The 24252-nt window shown below is 40.1% G+C and overlaps 1 protein-coding gene and 1 long non-coding RNA gene across 2 annotated transcripts in view; both read left to right on the top strand.

Moving 5' to 3' along the window:
• The first annotated feature begins 1103 nt into the window (after nt 1-1103).
• LOC6574392 (muscarinic acetylcholine receptor gar-3) overlaps nt 1104-24252 on the top strand; it is a 55240-nt gene continuing 32091 nt past the window's right edge. The window contains exons 1-2 of the mRNA XM_002000405.4: nt 1104-1465; nt 17025-17813. Coding sequence (XP_002000441.3) covers nt 17378-17813 — 436 coding nt within the window. The 5' untranslated portion in view covers nt 1104-1465; nt 17025-17377. The remainder of the gene's footprint in view (nt 1466-17024; nt 17814-24252) is intronic.
• On the top strand, nt 22319-23443 carry LOC122757068. The gene is made up of 2 exons (XR_006356973.1): nt 22319-22421; nt 22501-23443. It is a non-coding gene; the product is annotated as an uncharacterized LOC122757068 (long non-coding RNA).

Raw genomic sequence — 24252 nt, 5'->3', positions numbered from 1 at the left:
TCTAACCTGTGGTGTCCAGCACCATGGAGGCGTGCAGGCGTGCCCCAAAAATTGCAATTAATGTCCAGGACTCTGTTCAACTGGCAGCGGTTCCAGCTGACCGGCTAAAGTGTTTTCATGTGTAAGAAAGGCGAAAGGCTGAATGTGTACTAAATTGCATGCAAAGTGTTTGCCTGCCGGCAAGTTGGTTACTGGCTCATCTCCTGTGTCCCGTGTCCCGTGTCCCGTGTCTTGTGCCCCGAGCCTTGAGCCCTGAGCACTGTCCAGCCCAGTGTTAGCCAGAAATGAGCAACAGTTCGTTTTGGGCCGGAAAGCAGCTTTCCAGCGTGGGCTGTCCAATTGAAGCTGACGCAGGCGCAATCACAAACAGTAATAAAAGGTTAGGGCTTGGGTTGGGAGTTACACGAAGACAGTAGGCAAAGGAGTAGATTTAGTAGTAAATCGTAATTGTAGTAGAGATTGCAGTCTCAGCTAAAGTGTTGTGGAAGCTGTTGACAAATAATAAATATTCCATATTGTATATATCCAATATAAGCATATGGTTAAATAAACAAAAATACATTTTTTATGTAAATAATATATAAATCCAAGAACTCTTTTTTTTACAAATGTGCAATGCAATAATTAACGTATTCAATATATATTCATGAAGTATAAATACAATTCCATAATTATATATAATTAATTAAAGATCTAAAAAAATAAATAAAAATAAATTAAGACACTTATCTTTGCTACTGTCTACTACTATTTCTACTACTTACTGAAATTTGCTCACATTTTCATTGAAATGTTTTGTAGTACTTGGCGCTGTTTTCCTTGAGCCCCAGCACCCCTCACCCACAGCGCGCTGGGGCCCAACAGCTGTTGGGACAGCAGCTGGCAGCTGACTGTGTTATCAGTCCCCTTGGAGCACCCACCCCGCCAGGTGGCAACACCTGCCCACTGGAAAAAGGTTGCAACTGGAAGCCGCTAGGCGCCATTTGCCTTCGTGCTTATCGCCATCGTCGCGTCGTCGTTTCGTCCGTTGTCGGCTGACAGCTTCGGCTCGGCTAATGTGTTCTGTCTGTTCTTGTCGCAACAGCTTGGGCCGCATTTCATTTTCAGCTGGCGCCGCATATTCAGTTCCTGGTCGGCGTTGCACGTTAACGGTACCAAGCGGAGCGCAGCCAACGCTGCACCGAACCGAACCGTATCAAGTCGAATCGAGTCAACCAACAAGTGACGTGTTATTTCTTTTCGAAACCGAAAGTGTTAACAGCACCAATTTAGGCGCGCGTTAATTCAAACAGATATTCAACCAAATACAGAAAATAAAAAAGCGGAAAAACAAAACAAAACAAAAGCAAAAACAAAATCAAAATTAAAGCTCAACATTTGATTACTTAAGGAGTCTTATTGGCCATTTGCATGCGCGACACCTGCGCTGATTGATATTCATTATTTAATTCAAGTCTTGCAAAAGGTAATGCCAAATAAGTTTCCATCAAAGTGTTGTAGGTAATTACTTTAAAGTATCCCATAATTTGGGACTGTTTAATGACATTTGAGAAATATTTTACTAAATGTGTGATTATATACAAAGTGTTGAGTTGCTATTCAAATTAATTCTATTTGTCAACAATCTACCTATCGAAGCCGTTTATATTGTTGATCAGCTGTTGAATATGGAGAGCTTCATAAAGAATATATAGTACCATTTCGAGGCTCTTACGATATAGCTGCAGTCAATCGATCAATTCAAATTGATTCAAATTGAGATATTATATAAATAGCTAAGAATTAGACTTAGTAATTGGTGTATAATATTTATCATTCTCTTAACTTTACTTTATGAATGTATCTCTATATTATATGAGTATACTCTTTGACCGAGTGATGATCTGTCAGTAATGATATGCGTTCGCGTGTCTGTTGGTATGAAAGGCAAGTCTGTTTCCTATACTAAATCTAGAAACGAAAGAGTCGAAATATTGATTCTTATCTAACCCAGCCTTACATAGCTTTAATATTCATTAAATTTACCATATAAATAGTAGAAATAATATAGTTTTTAAGGCAGCATACTTAGCTGGAGACTTACAGTATGGTAGTAGTAGTAACTAATGGAGTGTACATGGAAAATCATATAGATCTGCCCTGTGAATTGCAGTTGTTCATCTAATTCATCTATTGTAACATGGAGATACTGAATGATCTAGAGATCATTTTAATAACTTTTAACTATATTGAAACCAAAGAGCTCAAAGTTTTAAGCCACTGATTTTGCAATTCATTTAAAACTTGATTCATATAAAATACAGCTGTAATAACTAAATAACTTAAAAGACCTTTATCCCTCTATAGATTCTGGCATAGTTCTATACAGAGCTATATTATGTTTCCATTAGCAAGTTCAACTGCCGTCAATTGACTGTGTAAGATTTAGTATTTCGTTACAATAATTGCAGCCTGCGGCAACTTTGTTTCACACACAAACAAACTCATTTCTTGTAGTTTGCTTGCCTAAAGAGCTTGCCCCATAAGGCAGGCCTCATTTTGACTTGTTCTGAATTGGGTAGCTGCAAAGGCAAAACTGTTTTCATGGCTCCTCCCACAGCTGTGTCACGAGTGCATCCTTAAGCGCACAATGCCGTGCCAGGAACTGCAGCAATAGCAATAACAACAACAATACATAACAAATAACCATTAAAATGCAGGCAACCTTAAGCCAAAAGAAAGAAAAAAAGAACAGGAAAAGTACGTTGAAAATGTTGTTATTCGTATGCGGAACGCTGCATACTCTTACAATATAGAACCAATTTTTGAAATCTATTATTATCAGATTTATATAGAAATTAGATTTTGTTATTTTGACAGAATCTAAAAGACTTTTAATATTGCATTGCATTCAATAAATATAAAGCTTAAAATCTACACTGACAATGAATACTGATCAAGAGATATAGCGAGAAAGAGAGGGAGGCATAGAGACAGCAGAGAGAGTTATTTTATGTGGTAATTTCTTACGTCGTGCATTCCTTGACAACGTTTTAAGAGCTATCATAAAAAAGTGTATAATAAAACCGAAAAAACAACAATAATAAGAATGGCTGAAATAGCAGGAAATTCATTTTCCCGCGACAACGAAAGCGATTTCAGGTCTTTGACTGTAATTAAGCTTGGGATTGGTATTTCGTGGACACTCCTCAAGGTGGCCATCCTGGCCAGCCCGGCACTTGGTAAATGCACTTTCGGACTCTTTGGACTATTGTTTTAAAATGGGACACGCAGTGGCAGCTTCCACACTGACAGTGCCCCAGCAATAGCCACAGCCAGTGCTGCGTCTTTGCTGCTGTCTCTGGCTTATCTTCGTTGCAATCTTTGGCTTTGTTCCGTTCGCGTTTGTGGGCAATTTGTATTTCAATGGCTTCAGTAAGTGAGTTGAAAGTTTGCTTTAATTTTTTGCAAATTTTTAGATGGAATCCATTATTTGTTGGAGTAGTTTTGAGTATTGTTCCACAAGAGCTCTTCTCTGCGCTTCTCACGTGCAGCATTTTCATTTGAATGCTGTGCCATGAGTCGACTTTAATTTGTGAGCCCTTTACACATTGTCATCAATAAAATGCAGCCTCATTTCTAGTCATTTCTGACCTTTCCTCGTCGAGTTACTTCACGATTTGCACATCCGTTGGGCATTGTTGTCCCGACAACGCTGGCACGCTGGGTTATCCTTTGCTCTAATGGCAGGGCAAACCGTTGGGCTCCAATTAAAAATGAGGACCATAAAACGTGAAAATGCCTCGGAAATTTCTACCGCAACGACAGGAATGACCATTGCTCAATTTACAAGGCACAAACGAAATGAACAGCGTCATGCGGATGCGGACAACTTTCAGCTGTCAACCTGCAATGCCCCGCCTCCCCATTAACTGCTCACGTCACGTCTTGCCCTTACACGCAGAGAAAAGTCTAGTTTAGTTATCTTAATTATTTATTAGGTGAACCTTTTTAGATTGAACATTTCCATTCTCCATGATTCTAATTTAGTAAATCCTAGAATGTTGTACTACATCAAATAGTCTTTCTTTAAGCTCAGTGTACATTTTTTTTTAGCGCGCATTGATTCTCCTTTACGCTTTGCTTTCGGTATTTAGTTATTAAGCGCACAGTTTTTAATTAAATTTTCGCTTGAATTAGCCGCATTTCAGTCACGTGTTAATAATAACAATCAAACGTCCAAAGCCGAAGCACCGAAAAACGCCCGCTAGTTCCTGCTATGCACCCCCGATTTCAAAGCGGACTGATGACGGGGCCGTGACGTAAAGTCCCTCGGTGATAAATAGAAACTTACTACGCCCAATTGGTTTTGGCTACGTTTAAGAGATTTACGACAAGCGCCTGCTCTGACACCTGATTATAATTATGCCCTTGCCGCGTTGATTAGGCTAGGGTATGCAGCGCCATCGAATAGGTTTTTTAGCTATATTTCACTTGGCTAAATTGAAAATGAAAGTGAAATGAGACTTGTTGATTTTTATATTCCCTTGCTCAGACTCAAACTGATTTCGTTGCTTAACATCTTATTTCAAAGGTTTTTATATTAAATTATATTTCATGTAATATTCACATAAACAATACACACATAAACATTTTGTATTTATTACAATTTATTTAAATATTCAGCGAATTTCAATGCTTCAAGTTTGTTAAGGTATATTCAAGTCGAATCGCAGCTAGAAAACTTTTGTGTTTGACGTTGTTTGCTTGTTGTTTATTAATGCTAAACAACTAAACCTGTTGCTGATAAGCCTCGTATTTGTGTAGCTGCTATATGCATATGTATCAATCTATATGTACATACATATATGCCTCTTGCGTATTCTAATTATTGAGCCGACAAAGCGTAATTGTTGCCTAATCCCCAATAATAATATTAAAATCGATTCAAGCAGTTCACTCTCAGCTACACCGAAATGAATTTCGGAGTCTTTAAGCTTTGGAGTGTGCACACACGCCGAAATATGTATGTAAGCAGGCAGAGTCGACAGCAGCTGCCACGCCCACACACAACATTTCGCCCATCCGCTTACTTAGACTATAAAATACCCATGTGTAAAAGTCGCGCATATTTCTGCTAGTTAGGTATTTTGCTTCCATTTTATTCCCATACATTTTACAGCGTTTGCGGCATGCTGTAGCGCTGCCACTGCCACGCCCCACTCCAGCGGGGGGGCAGATAGGGACAGGAATGGGTATGGGTATGGGGATGGGCATGCAGATGGGTTCCGACAGTGGCAAGCCGAAAATAAGAAAAATCTGTCAACGGCACTTTTCACTTTCCGCTGCCAGTGAACAGGGGGCCCGTTGTGAGCGGGGGAGGAGGCAGTCCTCCCGCCTCGTGCCCATCCTCAAAGTGTGCCAAAGCGCGCGTAAATTGATTTAAACACGGCAGCACGTTGAGTCTGGTCTTGGCTGCAGCTTACGGCATGTGCGCCTCGATGTGCTGCAGCATAGATATCGTGCGCAAGCACTTAACTTGCCTCACAAAACTGCTGAAACAAAAATGAAATGTAAAGCGTGGAAGCAGCTCACGGCGAGAGGGCGATCTAAGAGATACTCCAGACAAGACATAGACATAAATTTCAGGACTAGACATTGTTCAAGACATTGTTTTGTGAGTAACTTCCTTATAATTATTCTTTATACATGGATAATTATTCATTTTTTATTTGCAGAATTTAACAATATATGGAAAGAAATTAAATTTAAGTTAAGCTTAGATTACAATAATGAAAAATTATTAGATGTAAACTAAATAAAAGCTGGGCAGCAAAATATTGAGATTGTTCAGCAGTTTTTTATCTAAATTATGATTTCTTTTCATATACATTAAGCCGAGGTATGTGTGGCAGACCGTATAACCATAGCAGAACACACAGAGCCGATCTAGTGATTTGTTTATAAATCCGAACGTAGAGTACTTACACGCCGTGTCTTTATTATCTCTAATAATAAATTAATTCATTCATTTCTCTTTTGACTTTATTTTAAATCGAAACTTTAATTTTCTTCCCGTGATGAATACTCAGATTAGTATATCCCTAATGCTCTATAGTGCAGACTGTAATTCAAGCGTCAAGTGTGCAGTGAACGGTGTGACTACTTATTGGTGTGTGTGCACATATAGGTGTATGTGGCTATAGAATGTGCCAGTGTTCAGGATATCTTGTAGTCAGACATGTCACTTGAGCATTTTTAGTCGATTCCTTAGTTCTTAGTCCTTTGGCATATCAGTATACCCTTTACTGCACACTTGGGAGGGGTATAGTGATTAGATGCTCTTGGCTTGTCTATGGCTGTAGTAACCATAACAACTTTCTAGTGAATGCCACAAACGGGCTGCTCATGGTTAAGGGTTGAGTATTGTACTACAAATTGCCATTGAATTTATAGCATTTTTTGCACAACTTGAAGCAAACTGAGCTGAAAGTTTGCATTTCATTTGGAAACATTTAAATTAGCAGCTGTGAGTGAGAACTGAAAACTGAGAGCTGAATTTAATTAGCTGGCAAATGAAAGGAAAATACAGCACCCGAAATACACACCAACACAGGCGCCCACTTACATCTATAAAAGGCGACACCTACAGATGCATACACTTGGAGAAAACAATCATATGAAAATTAAATGGAACTTTTAATATTTATATTATATATTTTTTTAAATTTTATTTATATTTCAGCATTTAAAGAATTTATTTTCCCAAGGGATTATATAAATATATTTAAAATTTATAATATAAATAAATACAAATAATTACGGATAAAATACCGAAAATATTTATAAGAATGTCGAAGATATCTTAGCATTCAATGTTTACACACGTTCACATTTTCATTTATTTAATATCTTAAAAATGTTGCTAAATTAATAACATTATTTTTTACTGCAAGCGACTTTTTTTCAGTGTACACAATTTTGATTTTACATTGGTGTGAGCTTGTATGGGTGTGTGTGTTTATTATAAAGATTGAAAAGAACAGAAGAGAGTAAAAAGTGTTTCGATAAGAGCGCAAAGAAATGCAAACACTATGATACACACACACATACAAATATACACGTTTGCATATACATATAGATATATATGCATATGTATGTGTGCAGATATATGCGCACATACAAACACGTATAGATAGCTTCAATTAAGTGCTTGGACGCATTTCGGGTTCAATTTGCCTCATCATATGTCACACACACACACACACACACACAAACACACATAGCTTAGTCCACATACCACTTCTTCTTTTTTTTTTATAGGCAATTTCAGTGAACCTTTTCTTTAGCCCCCGTCTCTGGCTCAGCCTTAGCCCCAACCTCGTCCGGGCGCTGGGTCGGGCATTGTTGTTGGCCGCCTGAGCGGATGCATAAATATTTAAATTTGTTGTTGTTGACGAAAATTGATAGGATTTAATGACAATAAGGACGTGAATCTGAGGCTGTGTAAGCGTTTCATGATGCTTGAGTCCTTGATAAGCTGTACCCCAAATGCGATGTAACATACGAAGCAGTTTAATGCCCCTCCCTTTCTCTCTGTCTGTCTCCTGATCTGCATGTGTGTGTGTGTGAGAGAATAGGGTGGTCTCACAGGGAACAATGTGTTAAGTGATGTCTCGCTTACCGATTTAACTGATTTATCGGGGCTGTAGACCATTAAAAAGCCATAAAGCGACCCATTAGACAATAGAGCGCCGCAACGGCTTACAAATCCCAATCCAAATAAAACATAATTTTCATAATTGCTTTTGGCTGTCTGTATTTTGTATGGATATATATAACACATACATATATTTGGTTAGTAGTTGTTTCATCATATTCACAAAAAACTCGGACCAAATGGATTTTATTGTCGTTTAGCTGCTTTTATTGCCAAAGCCTATTCAATTGTTATTATCTTTGCATATTTATTATGCGTAAACTAATCATGGTCGCAGCCCGGTGGCAGTTGAAACCAGCTATAACCAGCTATGGATATGAATATATTATTAATTTAGGCTCGAACAAGCAATGATGAACTGGAATTGGAATTGGATGTGGAATGCGTAAATCAATGGGATTAGACCTTAGCAGCTGATAAGAACTATGACGTTGGATCCAACATATACATAGGGAATTATCTGTATTTCTATTTATATATACTATATTTTCTATTTATATATTATATACCTGAAATTTGAAAAATATGGCACTACATCTGTACGTTGCTTGCATCTCAAACGTGTTGCATAACTCAGGCTGCAACTGTTGCATTTGCAGCACTCGTTGCAGCATTTTCATCCATTCCATTTCAACAAATAAATTTTCCATTCGGCTATTGTGCGAGTGCTTTGAATACGGAATTTATTTAGTGATGTTGTTGCCTCTGTTTGTGTGTGTGTGTGTGTGGACTTCAGAATTATTATGTGACATTTCAATTTTTTTTTTATCACTTGCCTGTGGCTCTATCGTTGACTCTGATGAGTGCTCTTCAAATGCATCGGCATATGAAATGCCCTTATTTGTTAGCGATGTTTGCCAACTGTGCACATTGTTGCGATACCCTGTAATTTGAGGTTACTATAAAAGTGTCTCCGAGATCTATGCGGCTGTTGTTGATGTACAAATCTTGTTTTGTATAAATGAAAATATAGTATAATATAATACTAATATTTCAGATTATCACTAAAAATAGTTGACTGCCTTCAGCTTCACTTGCGTATTTGGTCTTTTATCTCACTATCTTCCTGCTCCTTCTCTGCTCCTTCTCTGTTTTTCGTATGCACTTTTTACTCATTCTCCTCTAATGACCTCTCACATCGCATACTCCAACTATTTCACATTAATTCGCAGAGTACTCGCTAGTTGAGTGCCGCAAATGGTTGTGTGCTCGTTAAGACCGTTAGAAAGTAACCAAAAATGTTGCTAAACACGAGGACTGTCGCTGCTGCCGCCACTTCCACAACACTAACCAAATTGTCGCTTTGCATGTTGCTCATGTGTGTGTGTGTGTGTGTGTGTGGTTGTTGAGTGTGCGGTTGCATTGGCAAGCTAGGCAACCATTTGGCTGCAGCTAAAGTCGAGCTATGCAGCGCCCCGCCACCCCCGCGGCCCATGACTGCATGCACAATTGATTGCATTGATTGTGCATAGAGTACCCACTGGCTGTATGTGCGCGTGTGCGTGTGTCTGTGTGGGTGTATGTCTGGTTGCTCTGAGTATCTATATTCAGTGCTGTTTGTGCACTTGTTGTGGCTATAATTGAATTTTATGGCCGCTTATTTTTATTGCTGCCCCTGTCAGCCGCCAATTTATGACACAAATCGAATCGAATCGTGTATCGTGCCACGTAGAGAGAGCGGGGCACGTAGAGGGAGGTGCGCAGGGCGGGAAGTACAAGAGAGATGTGCGTGGCCAGGGCATAAATAATTGATGCACGCAAATAGCAAAATATGTCATCAAGCAAAATTTTGTTTTTATTGTCGCAGACAGGCTGGCTTTCACTCAAGAAGTGAAATGCCACATTATCCTTCGGCTAACACCAAGAGCAGCATGAGCAGCAGACCCAGCTGGACCAACAGGAGCAGCAGCAGCTCTGGCCTATCATCCTTATGACATGGCCAAATCAATAAAAGTCAATTTTTGCTGCACACCCTTAGTTGGTTGGGGTATTTTTAGTTTTTTATAACCAAATGCGAAACGGAGCCCATAGGACTATATAATATCTATAAATATTCACTTGACCAACGGAAACTTTTGCTTGACCTCAGTAAATGTTTTTTAGTTGATATTTTTTATTTTCAGCTTTTTAGCAGAGCACATTATTACCAGACAACTTAATTTATTTTTATTATTATTTTTTTTTTTTTAGTTTATCATAGAAGACAATACAAGAAAGTCTGAACTGGAATTGAAAATAAATACATATTCGGATTTAATAGGAATAAATTAATTTAAAAAAATATATAATAAATAAGTAAAGTTTAGTTTTTGTGCAGCCAAGATTTTTATTGAGATATTTATGATGAAAATAATTTTAAGAATGGGCAACTCTCTCTTAGCTTAAAACCAAAAAATTGAATTTCAAATTGTATATATATATATATATATATATATATATATATATATATATATATATATATATATATATATATATATATATATATATATATATATATATATATATATATATATGTATTGTTCAAGAAAAAGAAAAAGTGTATCTAAACTTCAACTTTGTCCTGTATAACTTTCCTTGCTATCATCTCGCTTTTCTCTTTCTCCTTCACTTTTTTTGTTTTTATTTTTATTGTGTGCTGTGCCTAATATTATATTTTGCCCGCTTGGTGTGGCCAATACAACAATTTGCGCACCTGCTGTTGCTAATATACTATGCTTGTTGTTGTCGTTGTTGTTGCTGATGGTCAAGGGCGGTCAGTGGCTGGCAGGTGTAAAGGGTCGACGGGGAGGCCTGCAAGTAGACAGCGGCATAAATTAATGGAAAACAACATGAAAAATTGAAGTAAACAGCTGCAACAACAACAACAATAGCCATAAAAGCAATAACAACAACAATAAGTACAATATACTGACCTAGACACACATCGTTGCGCTCATAAATCTCAATTTGATTTGGGTTCCAATGTCCTTCCGGATAAAGGCAGACGGAGACCCCAGCGATCCAACGAATCAACGATTTTTGCAATGCTTTTCCATCCTCAGCTATTTGATTTGATTTGTTTGTGTCCTTGCCTCCTCTTACATTCTCATTCTCTCTCACTCACTCACTCTCTGTCTTTACCATCCCCCCTTGAGCCACCCCCCTTTCATTGTCTTTGCTTTGGCTTTGACTTTTGCCCAGCGGCGACCCAAATCAATGACTGTCTTGCCCACATGTGTGTGTGGGCGTGTAAAGCTCTGTATGTGTGTGTGGTTGTGTGACTGTGTGGGTGCTTCCTGTCACGTCTCATTGTGTACGCCAACTTCTGGAGTCCTTTCCCTGCGATGCTATATCCTTTCTATTGTGCAGTTTGTCTAATTGTTTTGCCACTGTCAATTTGTGTTTAATTGCACGGCAATTAGAGGCGGCTATTGCCAAGTGGGCGTGCCAGCTGTCTGAGCTATCAAATGAGCTGTCGCTAAACAATGTAGCATTCACGTTTCACGTCTTCCGTTTCAAACGCTTTCGCGCGATTCTCTGGCGCTTTAAATCGCGTTTTATTTCGGTACCTCAATGTAGCTTGATTGTTGTGCATTAGCGCAGACGGCTAATTAACTTAGCTACCTGGCTGGCTGGCTGGCCAAATGCCGCTGGACGTGGCATTAGCATTGTGAGCGTTTCGTTAGCGTTTTAAAACGCGGACCAGCTGCGGGGATTGCGCGATGCTTCAACCAGGTTGACGGACGAGGATAATTCATTTAGCAAGCATGTAATTGCCGCGCTGCTGCTGCTGCTGCTGTTGCTGCTGGACATTGGTCCTAAGAGTCCTGCAGCTCAGTTATAGTAGCGGCAGCAGCTAATGAAATAGCTAATAAAACCGCACAAGGACAAGGGCCAACACACATGACACAACAGCGACAGAGTCACACACATGATCTTCTATTTATCCAGCTCTGTCTGTCTCCCTCTCTCTCTCTCTCTCTATGTGTGTCCACAGCATCGCTTCTTAATTGGCCCCGTTCCTCGTCGCACCAAAACGAATTTAATTTATGTCCTCGCGCTGTAGTCGTAAGCCAAGAATGGCACGCCCACAATGTCTGTGGCTGCTGGCGCAGCTCTCTAAAATATAAGCAAGCAAACGGTGCCCCAAATGGCCGCAACAATGTCCTGCCCGGGCGTCTTTGTCTCCGCTGCAAGGAAATCAATTATGTGTGCGTGGGCGTGTGTGCATGTGCGTGTGTGTGGGTGTGTGTGCGTTGGGATACATAGATAGATAATAATGAACGATAAGTGTTAGAGTTGCCGCCCACATTCAGTCACGCCTCAATGTACGACCCCTTTAGACACACACACACACACACTCAGCCGCCGCGTTCAGTTCGAGGACCTTGTTTGATGCCTTTTCTTCTTGCTGTTGACTCGGCCTGAGTGCATGTGTAAATTTAGCTAACGTTTTAAGTGCCAACTCGCTATGACAACTAAATAATTATGGCCCAGAGGGGTGCAAGTGCTGCCGGGCGGGGGTTGATGGAGCTCTGAGCGTAAACTAAGCTCCGTATGATTAATGGCGCATTGCAAACGAGTTCCATGAACGAAAATAGTGGAAAACGCTCCTCCCTTACCCAGCTAAGCGACGCTCAAATGCTCTACAAAAATACTTAAACTTAAAATGTTCATAATATACAGGTATATGCTGAAAATACCGTTTTTCTTCATCTTTTTTTTTATATGTTAAAAATTGATGTACATAACAATAAATATCCTGTACAATAATAAAGACCCTTAAATTATTATTTAAATTTATAGCAATGTGCGAGTACCCTTAAGAAGTTTTAATTGTATTTGACTTTTGTAAGATTATTTAAACGAACCCTTAGGGCAATACAAACATATCATACACATATATGCTTGAATCGTCATAGGTAATCAATTTAGCAAGTGCGTAACGAGTTTCCTTCTATTATGTGACTTCCTGTTGTGATGTTCGCTTTGCTTCCAGCTCAGACATTTGGCAATAAGTGCTTTCGTCATTCTGCGCACTCGAGCTAAATGTTAATTTGTCGACTCACCTGCAGATGAACGTATACGTATATATATAGAGCGTATATTTATACTCTATAATTATGTGTGCTGCTTCGCTGGGGGAACTGCGCAAAAACGCAACTGAAACTTTGATTAATCGCTGAAGGAGCTGTTTGTCTGTTTGGCTGTCAGTTGTCGGCTGTCGGCTGTCGGCTGGGTGCGGCGCAAAGAAAATAGAATTTTTGGCCAACTGACAAACTGTGGTCAAAAGGCATTTGGCCTATTACATCAGCGCACAAAAGTGGACAACAGTTGGCCGCTTGCTGTGGAGCACTTGGAGCATTAAATTATTGGCCAAACTGCTGAGACTCGAATGCAAATTTAATAATTATAAATTAGGTATGCGGCTGGTAGAAATCAATTTAATTTCCAAATTCAATTACAAAATGGCAAAAAATTGAAATGAAATGAATTTGCATGCGAAGACGTTGAGAGCGAGTCGCCAGCTTCTGGCAGCAGGAATCCCCCAGGCTCTGACTGAAATTAAAATTCCAATTGGCTGGAAAATATGAATGCCGCCTGCCGCTTTGATAGCAGCCACAAAATATTAATAAATAAAACACCAAAATAAATTAAATGAAATGCGCTTTTAAGCTGTCGACGCTCTAATCAAAATGCCAGCTGACACCCCGTTGACAGCTGTGGTGTGTCCTGTGTATATATATGCGTGTGTGTGTGTGTGGGTGTGTGTGTGTCTGCTTCTGTTGACACATTGAGAATGCTTTAACATCCCACGTGCACTACCTGGCGTATACGCCATTTGGGCTTTATCACGAATAGTCGCATTAATAACGGAAATAAAAGTTACTGCTCCATATAAAGCTGCAAGTGCTGTTTGTTGAGCCATGACTCTGACAGGCTAAGACTCTTAAAGTCCAACTGAATACCCTGCTAAACTAATTTTTCAATTCTTCAATTCTTGACTTAAATCATTTTTTAAAAAGATTAACTTATCAAAGTATCTTAGTTTATTTCATATATTCTTTAATTTCATCAAAATAGTTCGAAAAGATAAAATATTTATTTTGTTGTTGCATTTCATTGAAAATTATTAATTGTTCAAAAACTTTTTATTTTTATTTTCTGAGGTCTATATAAATCTCTATATATTTTTTTGAATATTTGTTTATAGATATGTTTATTTTTTTATTAGTAAAATCCGCATAAAAAAATATATGTTTATATATATATATATATATATATATATATATATATATTTATTTCAAAACAAAAGTTAGATTTTAAGCTTAAAAATATAATATTTTTAACATAATTTTATTGATTAAATTCCCGCCACTTTACTTCGAATTGAAATCAATTTATTAAAGTGAATTATCAGAGAATGGCTTGAATATTGTCTTCATGTTTGGTCTGTGGCATTGTGCTGTTTGCTATACTTAACACACTATCGAAATTAAGTATACGACGTGAGCACCTTAAAGTCGGCTTTATTTATTTGCTGAGCGGCCGCAAGCAGACAGCGAAGCGAATGACCAATTTGACCCAAATACCTGACAACATATTTGTATGTATATATGTGGGTATGTGCATGGGTATCCTTGAATATCCCTGTTTGTTTGTAAATACTCGATTGATACACTCATATCAGTCAAAAGGAAAACTGCAGAGAGTAAAGTCCACTGCGAGAGTGGACTGCCGTTGGCTGGCATTTTGCTACCTTGCGCAGTTTTACGACTTAATGACTCTGCTGGGATTAATATGACTAATGGCACTCGCGCTGCTTTTTATTCGATACAGTTGGAGTTCTATATATAAAGAGTGCTCGGCCTTTGTGCAATTCATGTTCAAATGGCCGACATTGATGGGCGCACACTCAAGGAAACATGGGACACAGGCTCGTACACACACACATACACCCACACACACACCCACACACACACCCACACACACACACAAATAATTATGGCTCCTGGCTGGCTCTGACTTCGCTTTGTGTGCTGACATGCCATTTATATATAGCAAAGAAATAGATGTATATATGTATTATATCTGATGGCAGGTATATTTCTTGAGCTTGCATGACTATGGAATATCCTGTTGCTGTAGAACAGCGAATAGAACTCTATCGCTTATTTGCTTATGTTTTTCGTGTTCCATGTTCTCTTGTTTGTCTTCCAATGCCAACAATTGTCCGAATATCTTGGCCTGAGTGCTAAATTCTTATAGAAATTGAATTTTTCTTCTGGGAAATTCATTTTTAATCGCAGCAAGTTCAAGGCAATTAACTTCCATTTCGCTCTCTCCAAGTTAGTTATTAAGTTGCGTCAGTTTACGTTTTTTCCCCAAACAATTCAAAACTATTTAAACTTTACTTATCAAAGTTTCCGTTATGCTAATTGTTAGCCACGCTTCACTTGGTTAATACGTTATGTGCTCGAGTCTTAAGCAACTGCGTTCTTAGTTTTACATAAATTGTGTGCTTGGGTATATTTTAAAAAATCTATAAAATAAATCATTTTTTGCATTGCCTATCCTAATAAAGAAATTAAAGCTAACTAAGCTTCCCTTGGCTCACAGGGCTCGAGACCCGAAACGTTGCCAGCCAGACAGCTTTTAGGGGCGCTCTAATTTTAAACGTCATTTAAACAGACATTAGGCAGCATACGCCCCGGCTTAGCGCGAGATGTATTTATAAATATGAGGAGGGAACAGCTTGAAATTTAAACACTCGGCTCACGCACACACCCACACACCCACACACACGCACATGGTCGTTTGACTGTCATTAGCTGCAGCAGCACTACAAGCACAACAACTGGACGAAACACTAAACAACAAAACAGTTAATCAAAGCAACCGAACGGGCCACTTGGACATGGGTTCAGGTCAACTCGTAGCTGGCAACTGAAAGTGTTGACTCTTATCAATGGCATGCATCAGTCAGTCAGGAAAATTAATTAACAACAACATTGACACTTGAACACTTGGACTCCACAGACAGACAGCTAAGCATTAATGGGGGCCGGGACGGGGCGGGCCGGAGCGAAGTGGGGCCGCATAGGGCAGTTGGGGCACTCGTAAAGTCAACAAGCTGCTGAAGCGAGTCCTTTGCCAAGCGCTGCTCCATTCGCTACTCATGGATTGTTTTTGTCATTGTTGTTGCGGCTTGTTTCTGGTTACTGTTTATATTGTGTTCCACACATTCACACATACACATTCTCACTCGAAAGTATACTTGGGGTTTGCTGACCTGGCCACAAGCCAATCGGCCTCAAGAATAGCCCGTTCTCAAGCAAAATGAACCATAGAAGCAGAAGACGAAAGATCCTTTTGCGGTTTGTGTGCGAAAATTGTAGAAATAAATTTCATTTGACCATTCTTAAAATATTTTCCTATATGTGTATGTATTAGTTTCTCTCTCTCTCTCTCTTGCTGTTCCCCTCTCTCTCAGTGTGTATATTTGTGTATGACTTTCTGTGTTTTGGCTTTTGAGGTTTTGGTCCTTTGCTTCAATATGAAATAAATTTCTATTTATTATACACAAACTCAACCTGATTTTCTGTGTATATTTCGAAAATAATACGAATTCCTTACTCGAAATGAAATATTGGAATATACTGATACATTTTGGTTTTTGCTTTTTAATATCAACTGCAGCACGGCATTTCGGCTAGTCCGTGGCTCGGAGCGCGGTTCGTTGTTTATTGCAGCTCATTTGTTTTTATTTATGATGAATAACATAAATTGCTGAACGCGATTTGTTGGCTTTAGTGCAAAAACAGTTTGGAAATTCTAATATAGATTATCGGCAGAGAGGATGTGTGTTCCTGATGTGGCTAATGATGCAGAATAATTCAATGAAAATTTATATAGATCATATATCACATATATATTGGATATAGAACTACCTCTTCTCTATTATGCGTGTTATATGTTTCAATTCAATGCTATGAACAGGATTGAAAGCAAATCAAATTATTGTTAACACATCTTTAATCAGATATTTTCTGCTAACTCAGCTATAATCTATATATATTATATATATATTGCATGGCATATATGGATATGCATAGATAATAATAGATTTATGCCATGTCTACCTAGTTGATCAGCTGACCTCATCTATGCCATGGCAATGTTTCTCATTGGACTTTTCCCATTTTCTTTTATCACATTCATCAACTATCTCTAAGTCGTGCAGCTGGCTTTACTTTATAAAATAACAGTTTTTATAGCAGTGCTTCCTGTGGCTATTGAAGTTTCCTTTAAGGCTCTCATTGCCATTTACTGTTCTCTATTGCAGCGCGTAACTTCCGGTAATTTTGCGTCGTAAAATGTTTGCCACCAATATCCGCCGGGCTGTCGTCAACGTAATGAACCTGGCCGAAAGGCATTGAGGCCACAGAAGGACTTCGTGTGCAGACATTTGCGTCCCTTGCATTCTCGGCGCGTCTCCTTGCAGCGACGCCTATTTCCGCCGCATTTTGCAATTTGAATTGGCACGTGAAAGCTGTTTCCCCAATCGCATATGCTACGGCTAATTACTATGCAACAACAACAACAACACCAGCACCAGCACCAGCACCAGCACAAGCAACAACAACAACATCGGCTGGTTAAATCCAAGTAAAGCAGAGGCAAATCCACACTACGACCATGGAGGAGGACGTTTATGCAACGCTCAACTACAGCGACAGCGACAGCACCGCCGAAGATGGCGCCGAGGATGAGGATGGCTGGAACACGCTGGATATGAGTGTTGAGCAGCTGGAGCATCTGCTGCTCTGGCAGCTGCCCGATTCGGGCAACAGCACCAGCAAACAGACGTTGGCCAATTGGAGCTTCAGCAATGAAACCGCAATGCCCAGTCCAACCCCCGCCCAGTCGCCCTTCGACACCAACAACTATTGGGCCCTGCTCGCCCTGGTGCTGGTGTTTGGCACGGCAGCGGGCAATATCCTCGTCTGTTTGGCCATTGCCTGGGAACGTCGATTGCAGAATGTGACAAACTATTTTCTGATGTCGCTGGCCATCACGGATCTGATGGTCGCCGTGCTCGTCATGCCCCTGGGCATCCTCACCCTGGTCAAAGGTAAGTCCCAAGCGCTAGCTGCAACAGCTGCTATGCATATCGGCATTATTCAATAAATGGATTCCGTTCCGCATTCACAACGTGTCGAGCAGCTGCCGTTCATAACTAATATTATTATTGAGCTTTGCGCATACTTTTTGAATTCTTCGAACTGAGCTGAACAAGAATTGCAATTTCTATTTAAACTTGCTAAGCAGCTTAATGTCAGCAACTCTAGTTATTATTCTGAGAATTTCTAGACAAAAGTTTAAATGTTTTTGTATACGTTTGGCATAATTACATTTTATTATACTCTGAATCTATTGAAAACGGGGTTTCCCGGTACGTTCCATTCATGTGCACACACATTCAAATGTGAATTTAAATTACCAATTGGTAGTTTGGTTTCAAGTCGCTAGATGGCGCTCGAGCTATTTAATTTTAGGTGTATTCAATATACTAGCCAAAGTTGAATGTAGTAAGGGTATCTTATAGTCGGGCACAATTGACTAGCGGCTTCCTACTTCTTCAGTGTAAACTTGATTCAAGGATCTATTTATTGAAAATGTTCAGCTTTGTCGATTCCGCGCTTAGTTAAGCTACAGCATTAAGTTTCGCACTTGTTTTTCCCATATTTCCAACATTTCCACTTTTATCTAGTAACAACAGATATTTGGCTTTTTGCCTCCACTAGATTAAGAGCCTGTATTTTTTTAATTTCTCTTACCTTGCTTGAGTTCGCTTTCAAACTAAGCTTATTCGCCGCTGCTTCTATGTGGAGTGCAACAATGCTCGTTAAATGCGCTTGCAATCAGCGTGGTCAGGCAGTGGCGCAAGCAGACAAAGGCGTAACCAGCGCAGCGCATGTCCTTGGACATCCTTTGGCTGCCGCTGACACGCGGCATTCTGCGGCGCGACTATAATGAAGCTGCCTGTCAATGGAAGCGAAGTCGCTGCACGCCTCGCCAATTGCATTATGTGCCAGCTATTTCGATCAAAGCGACTAAACAAAGACGAACGAGAATGAACGCGACGAGAGCCGTCAGAAAAACACTAGAAACACTGCGAATACATGCATACATATATATGTGCTTGTACTTGTTCGTATCTCTGTATATATATAGTATATGTATGTATATGTGTAATACTTGCGGGGTGCCGACAATTTAATAAGCGCATCGTCCTTTGTTAAGCGCAGCTTGACGAAGACAATGGGCAAACAGATGCTGCGCAAAGAAACAAACGGAAGCGTTTTTGGCTCCAGTGCAGCATAAAAATTGCATTAGACGTGGCAAAATAGAAAAAGCACTTGAAAGCGAGCCACCAGGATGAGCCCCAGCAGAGCCCCAGCAGAGCAGAGCACAGGCGGTAGCAGCAGCATCTGTCAGTTGGCAGCAGTTAGCCCCCTCGGCTGCATGTTGACAGTTCTGTTTGTGTGCTTTGGGAGCCATTACACACACACACACACACATACACACAAACGCACAGACACTCATACATACATTCACAGAGACACACCTGCAGGCGCATATATCCACTTGGCAAATGGCATTGCCGAAGTGAGCAATGCAGTCGAGCGATCTTTGAGTGTGGGGGGGCGGGAGAGCGGGCCAAGGGTCGTGGCGTCTGCTGCTGTGCAAACAAATGGCAGCCTGTTATATCAAGTGTGAAAAATACTGCATAATGCAGCAAAAGAGGTGCACAATATGCCACTATCGACTAGAAAATACCCTGTAAAGCGTATACAAAAACTAAGACCTAAAAGCTCTGCATAGATGTAAATTATTATTTAAATATATGTACATCAAATGAAATTATGTTTGTCAAGTTAAGTCGTGTATACCCGCTGCTACCTTGTTGAACTGCATTATAATCTTCTCGCTTTTTGCCTTTCAAAGGGCAAAGGATATAAAGAGAATTCGTGCGACACTTTTGGCAGTGAAAGCCAGAATAATGCAGCCTAAATTTGAATACTATGTCATAGACTCATCGAGCACGGCTCTCGTCTGATAGCTAAGTGGACTAGAGGTTTGGCAGAGGCGAAAAGTAATCGTGTATATATTAATATATAAGTGGTATGGCATAGAAACCGCTCTGAGTTGATGCCGCACAAGGACTTGCAGGCAAAGCAGTTGCCAACACTCCTCAAATCGACCCACTGGGAGACAGATGTGTGCATAAACTGTAAATATTCCCTTTACAGTTGCGCCAATTATAATTTTATAATTGAATTGAATCGTAAATTGGCGTAAAGCGTCAGCTAATTAATAACTGTAAGTGCAATTAATGTCGCGCATAAAGATGCGTTACGCCAAGCAATATTGAATATCATGCAAAGCAGTAAACAAAAATAATATGATTTTCATATTATTTTTCGAAAAAAAAAAAAAAGACTGAAGAGATGTGAAAAATGTCCGCAAAGCGTCAGCCAAAATAAATTAAGTGGTAATGCCAACAGCAACGCATAATAAACACAAAGGCGGTCGCAAAAAAAAAAAAAAAAAAAAACAAGCACATGACCACAAATAATAATAATAATAAAATGAGAGGCAGAGAGAGAGAGAGAGAGAGAGAGAGAGCCGCCAGGAACAGCAACAACAACAGCAACAAAGAAACCAAAATAAAGAGCATAATTAATTGAGCGCAAATTGGCAGCGTTGTGATTTTTCCCGCCGCCCCAAAAGTAGGCAATGAAATTTTTACAAGGCAATAGGTGGAAGACGCCGACGAGGAAGAGGACGAAGAAGAAGAAGAAGAGGAAGCAGTAACAGACGACTAAGACAGAGCGACGGCAAAGTAGAACTGTACTTAGGATTTGGATAGTAATGGAAGATAAACAACAACAACAACAATAGCTGCCAGAGCAATAGAAAGTGGGATAAAAGCAAATTTATCATTTCAATGCTCTCTGTTGTTGCTGTTGTTGTTGTTGTCAAAAAGCATTTTAAGCGCTTAAGCTGCGATACGCACCAAGAGGGCGGGCCGTCTGCCAATAGGCGTGTCGCGAGCCGTGCGAGCGAGCGAGCTGCTGAAATGGAACTCGCTGGGGACAGCTTTAAACCGAAAGAATAAAACACAAATTTTTGGAGCATGTGTCACAGCTCCATTGAGCTCGGCGCACAAAAGATATTTCCCAAAATAAAATGCCAAGCAAATTGTGAAAGTTTTTGTAAAATTATTGCATAAAAGACAATTTGTAGTGGCAATAAAGGTTCTGTATAGTATATATATACATCTATTTTTATTGGGAAATTCCACTATTTATATTGCCTCTTTTCCACTTTTATTTATTTCTATTTTCAAATTATTTTATAAACACATTCAAATATCTACTTAAATAGATTTATGCAACACTTTAGTCTCCTTGAATTTCCCAGCATGAAATTGAGTTGAAACTGATTTATGAAACACATTCACTGCGATTGGGTGGCACTCAGATTCATTCATTTCATAGATAAACGAGCCGCAATGAGCCATGGCGAAATCTAATGCCAAACTTTGGTAAAGTTTTATGCCTTGCCTAGCATTCGGGCGACTTTATCATAAATCTTTAAGCTACCTGCACTGCAGAGGGTTCATGGCGGGCGGGTGTCACAGAAGGGGGAGTGGGGCCGAGGTGGGGCGGGTGGCGGTGACATGTCTACGCACTGTGAATCGAGGGCACACCAAAATGGCAGCTGTCGGCTCGTGCCGAGCAGCCAATTAATTTTTAGGGTTCGCCCTGAACCACAGGACGTATACGTAATGAAGTTTCTGTTACGCTTTTTGCTGCTCTGTTTAAAACACAATCATTGCTTACGGCTTAAGCTAGATCTGTCAAACAGGGCCGAGGGCGGTCCTGGAACGGTCGGGGGCTCGAACCCTTTTCGACAACCGCTGTGGCAATTTTTTCTGCTTGTGGTCAGAGCACGCCCCACGCGACCGAGCGGCTGTCTCGCATCCGTACATCAATCACATGGCGAGCAAACATGGAGGCTTCCTCACTGTGCTTTCACGTTCGGCTTAAGTTAACTAGTTTCAAATTTTCCACATTCACATTGCCATTGCCATTCCCATTCCCATTCCCATTTTCGTTTTTTAGTTTTTGTGTCTTTAAGGCGACGCCATTTTGCATATGTTGCCATTAGTCGACTGCTTGGGCCGCCCTCTGCTCATTGCCCATGCAAAGTCCCTGTTAGCTGTTAAGTGTTTTGTATCCGCTTACAAATGTAGCCGAAACCCAAACTGCTGCCGAACTGCTGCAAGGCTAAAGGCGCCCGTGCTTCACTCGTGCAGGCATTACATTTTTCATTGGAACCTCGCCGACAGCCTGCAACGGCTTCAGCTCCTGCAGAGAGAGAGAGAGAGAGAGAGAGAGAGGGCTTTGTTCCACTTATCATTCAGATTGAGACATGCATAGAACAACGTCAAGGCAAAGATTTTAGCTTTAGGGTAAGTTCTTTGTCAATTATTTACTTAAACTTCAATTAAGTAAGTCGCCTTATTGACTGATTGACTGATTGCTTGACTGATTGATTGATTGAGAAATCAGCAGTTTAGCAGCAATTAGCATTTATTGCTTAAGCAAACTCATTGTGTGCAGAGTGCAAGCTCTGGCCTGGCTTGTCAGCTGCCTTTTGCACTTGTCTGGTAAGTCAATATCTATGAGTACAGAAGCCAAATATAGATTTAACTTATTTGATTACGGTTTTGACACAACCGCCGTTAGCCCTTGGCTTCGCCGCGTTTGACTATTTATAGCGTCAGCTTGTTAGCGCTGTTGGCCAAGTAAAGTAAGGCAATCGGCCTGATTGGTAATTGGGAATTCATCATAAATAAATAATATCCAAGTGGGTGGAAAACAGCGAATTGCAGCGAATTCGTTTTTGCGCAACCATTAGATTAATAATATTTGAGTTGTGTCGGTAACTTGTCTAAATTGTATGTAGCTCGAGGATACGAGGCACGCAAACACACAGTGGCAGATGTGGAGGAAGATGGAGGTATGTGCATATATATAGCTTTAAGTGGAAACAAGAGACAAACCGACAGGTAAACTGAAAAACAGCCGGCAGACATAGCAGAGCGCAAAATAAACACGCTGCAAACGAGAGACAAGTCGAGGCAGTTAGGCAACTGGCACACGGGACGATAATGGGTCGTCGCAATAGTACATGCGAAGGATAAGGGTAAGGCAAAGGGCAGCGGTAAGGAGGTCTGAGACTAAGGAATAGCACAACGCAGGACAACAGGCAGGCCGTCAGCTGAAGCTCAGGCTCAAGCACGAGACCAAGACCAAGACCGAGACACTGTTTGGCTTACCTTGGCAGTCAATGTCAGAGCAATTGAGTCAAGCCATGGGCATAGCTGGAGTACACACACACACGCACACACATACTTATATATACATACATATACATTTATATGTCTACATTTTCTGAAGACAGTCGTCACACTCGTCTTTTACTTTGTGGCAACAGCACCTACATACGTGAATGCCAAATGACCAGGTCACACATGGGACTGACGGAAGGACTGACTGACTAACTGAGTGATGGACTAAGTGACTCTGTGAGCACACTGTGGGGATCAAGCTGTAAGCTGTAAGCCTGCTTTCACATACCCTTGCAATACGAATGCAGATATTAAATGTAAACAGATTTACAATTTAATTAATTTAGTTGTATATTATTCAAATTGTACTGGCAGAAACAATATTTGTATGTAACCCGGTTTGATATCGATATATATATATATATATATATAGATATTGATTTTGCTTCGACTCATTGTCGATTGTTCTCTACTTGGGTCTCAAGGGCCAAGTCAACTTGGTCTATTATGCATGAGGAATAGCGGTAAATTTCAATAGCCCGAATCAGAGTCCGAAAATTCGAGCACACACTGTCGAGGCTAATCCACTTTTGCCCATCTATAAATATCAACAAGATATTTTTTTTTTACGCTTTTATAGGCAAGGCTTATCGGAAAAGTGCTCGACATAACAAAAATATATGAATTGAAATTTTTACTATATAATTTGCTTGCATGGTTTTCATAAATTTCTTAAAGCTTTCAGCTCTCATCGTTTAGAGTAGCGTTTTCAGTGCAAAACTTTTCCAGCTGCATGTAAATTATAAATTATATGGACATTTAAAATATAAACAATTTCTACATGTGTAGCTAGTTATGTCGACTGAAAAGGTAAGAGGCTAGATAAAAGTGCACCTTGTGCGATTGAGGGGAACTGTATATGTGTATGTGCGATTGTGTGTGTGTGTGTGTGTGTGTGGGTGGGTGTATGAGTGTTTAAATTGTGGCGTCGCTTCAAGGTTTTTGTAATTACTTAAATATCGATTGTTTTCGCATGCGAATTGTGGGTGTTGCATGCGCTTACACTGCACGCCCCGTTGCCCAACACGAAACCGAGTCGCGCTGTCTCTCATATTGGTATTGTTCTTGCAATTTACGGAAAAGTCGC

The sequence above is a fragment of the Drosophila mojavensis genome, unplaced genomic scaffold (assembly GCF_018153725.1).
Source record: "Drosophila mojavensis isolate 15081-1352.22 unplaced genomic scaffold, ASM1815372v1 contig_277, whole genome shotgun sequence".
Lineage (NCBI taxonomy): Eukaryota > Metazoa > Arthropoda > Insecta > Diptera > Drosophilidae > Drosophila > Drosophila mojavensis.
This window is presented reverse-complemented; position numbering and strand designations above follow the sequence as displayed.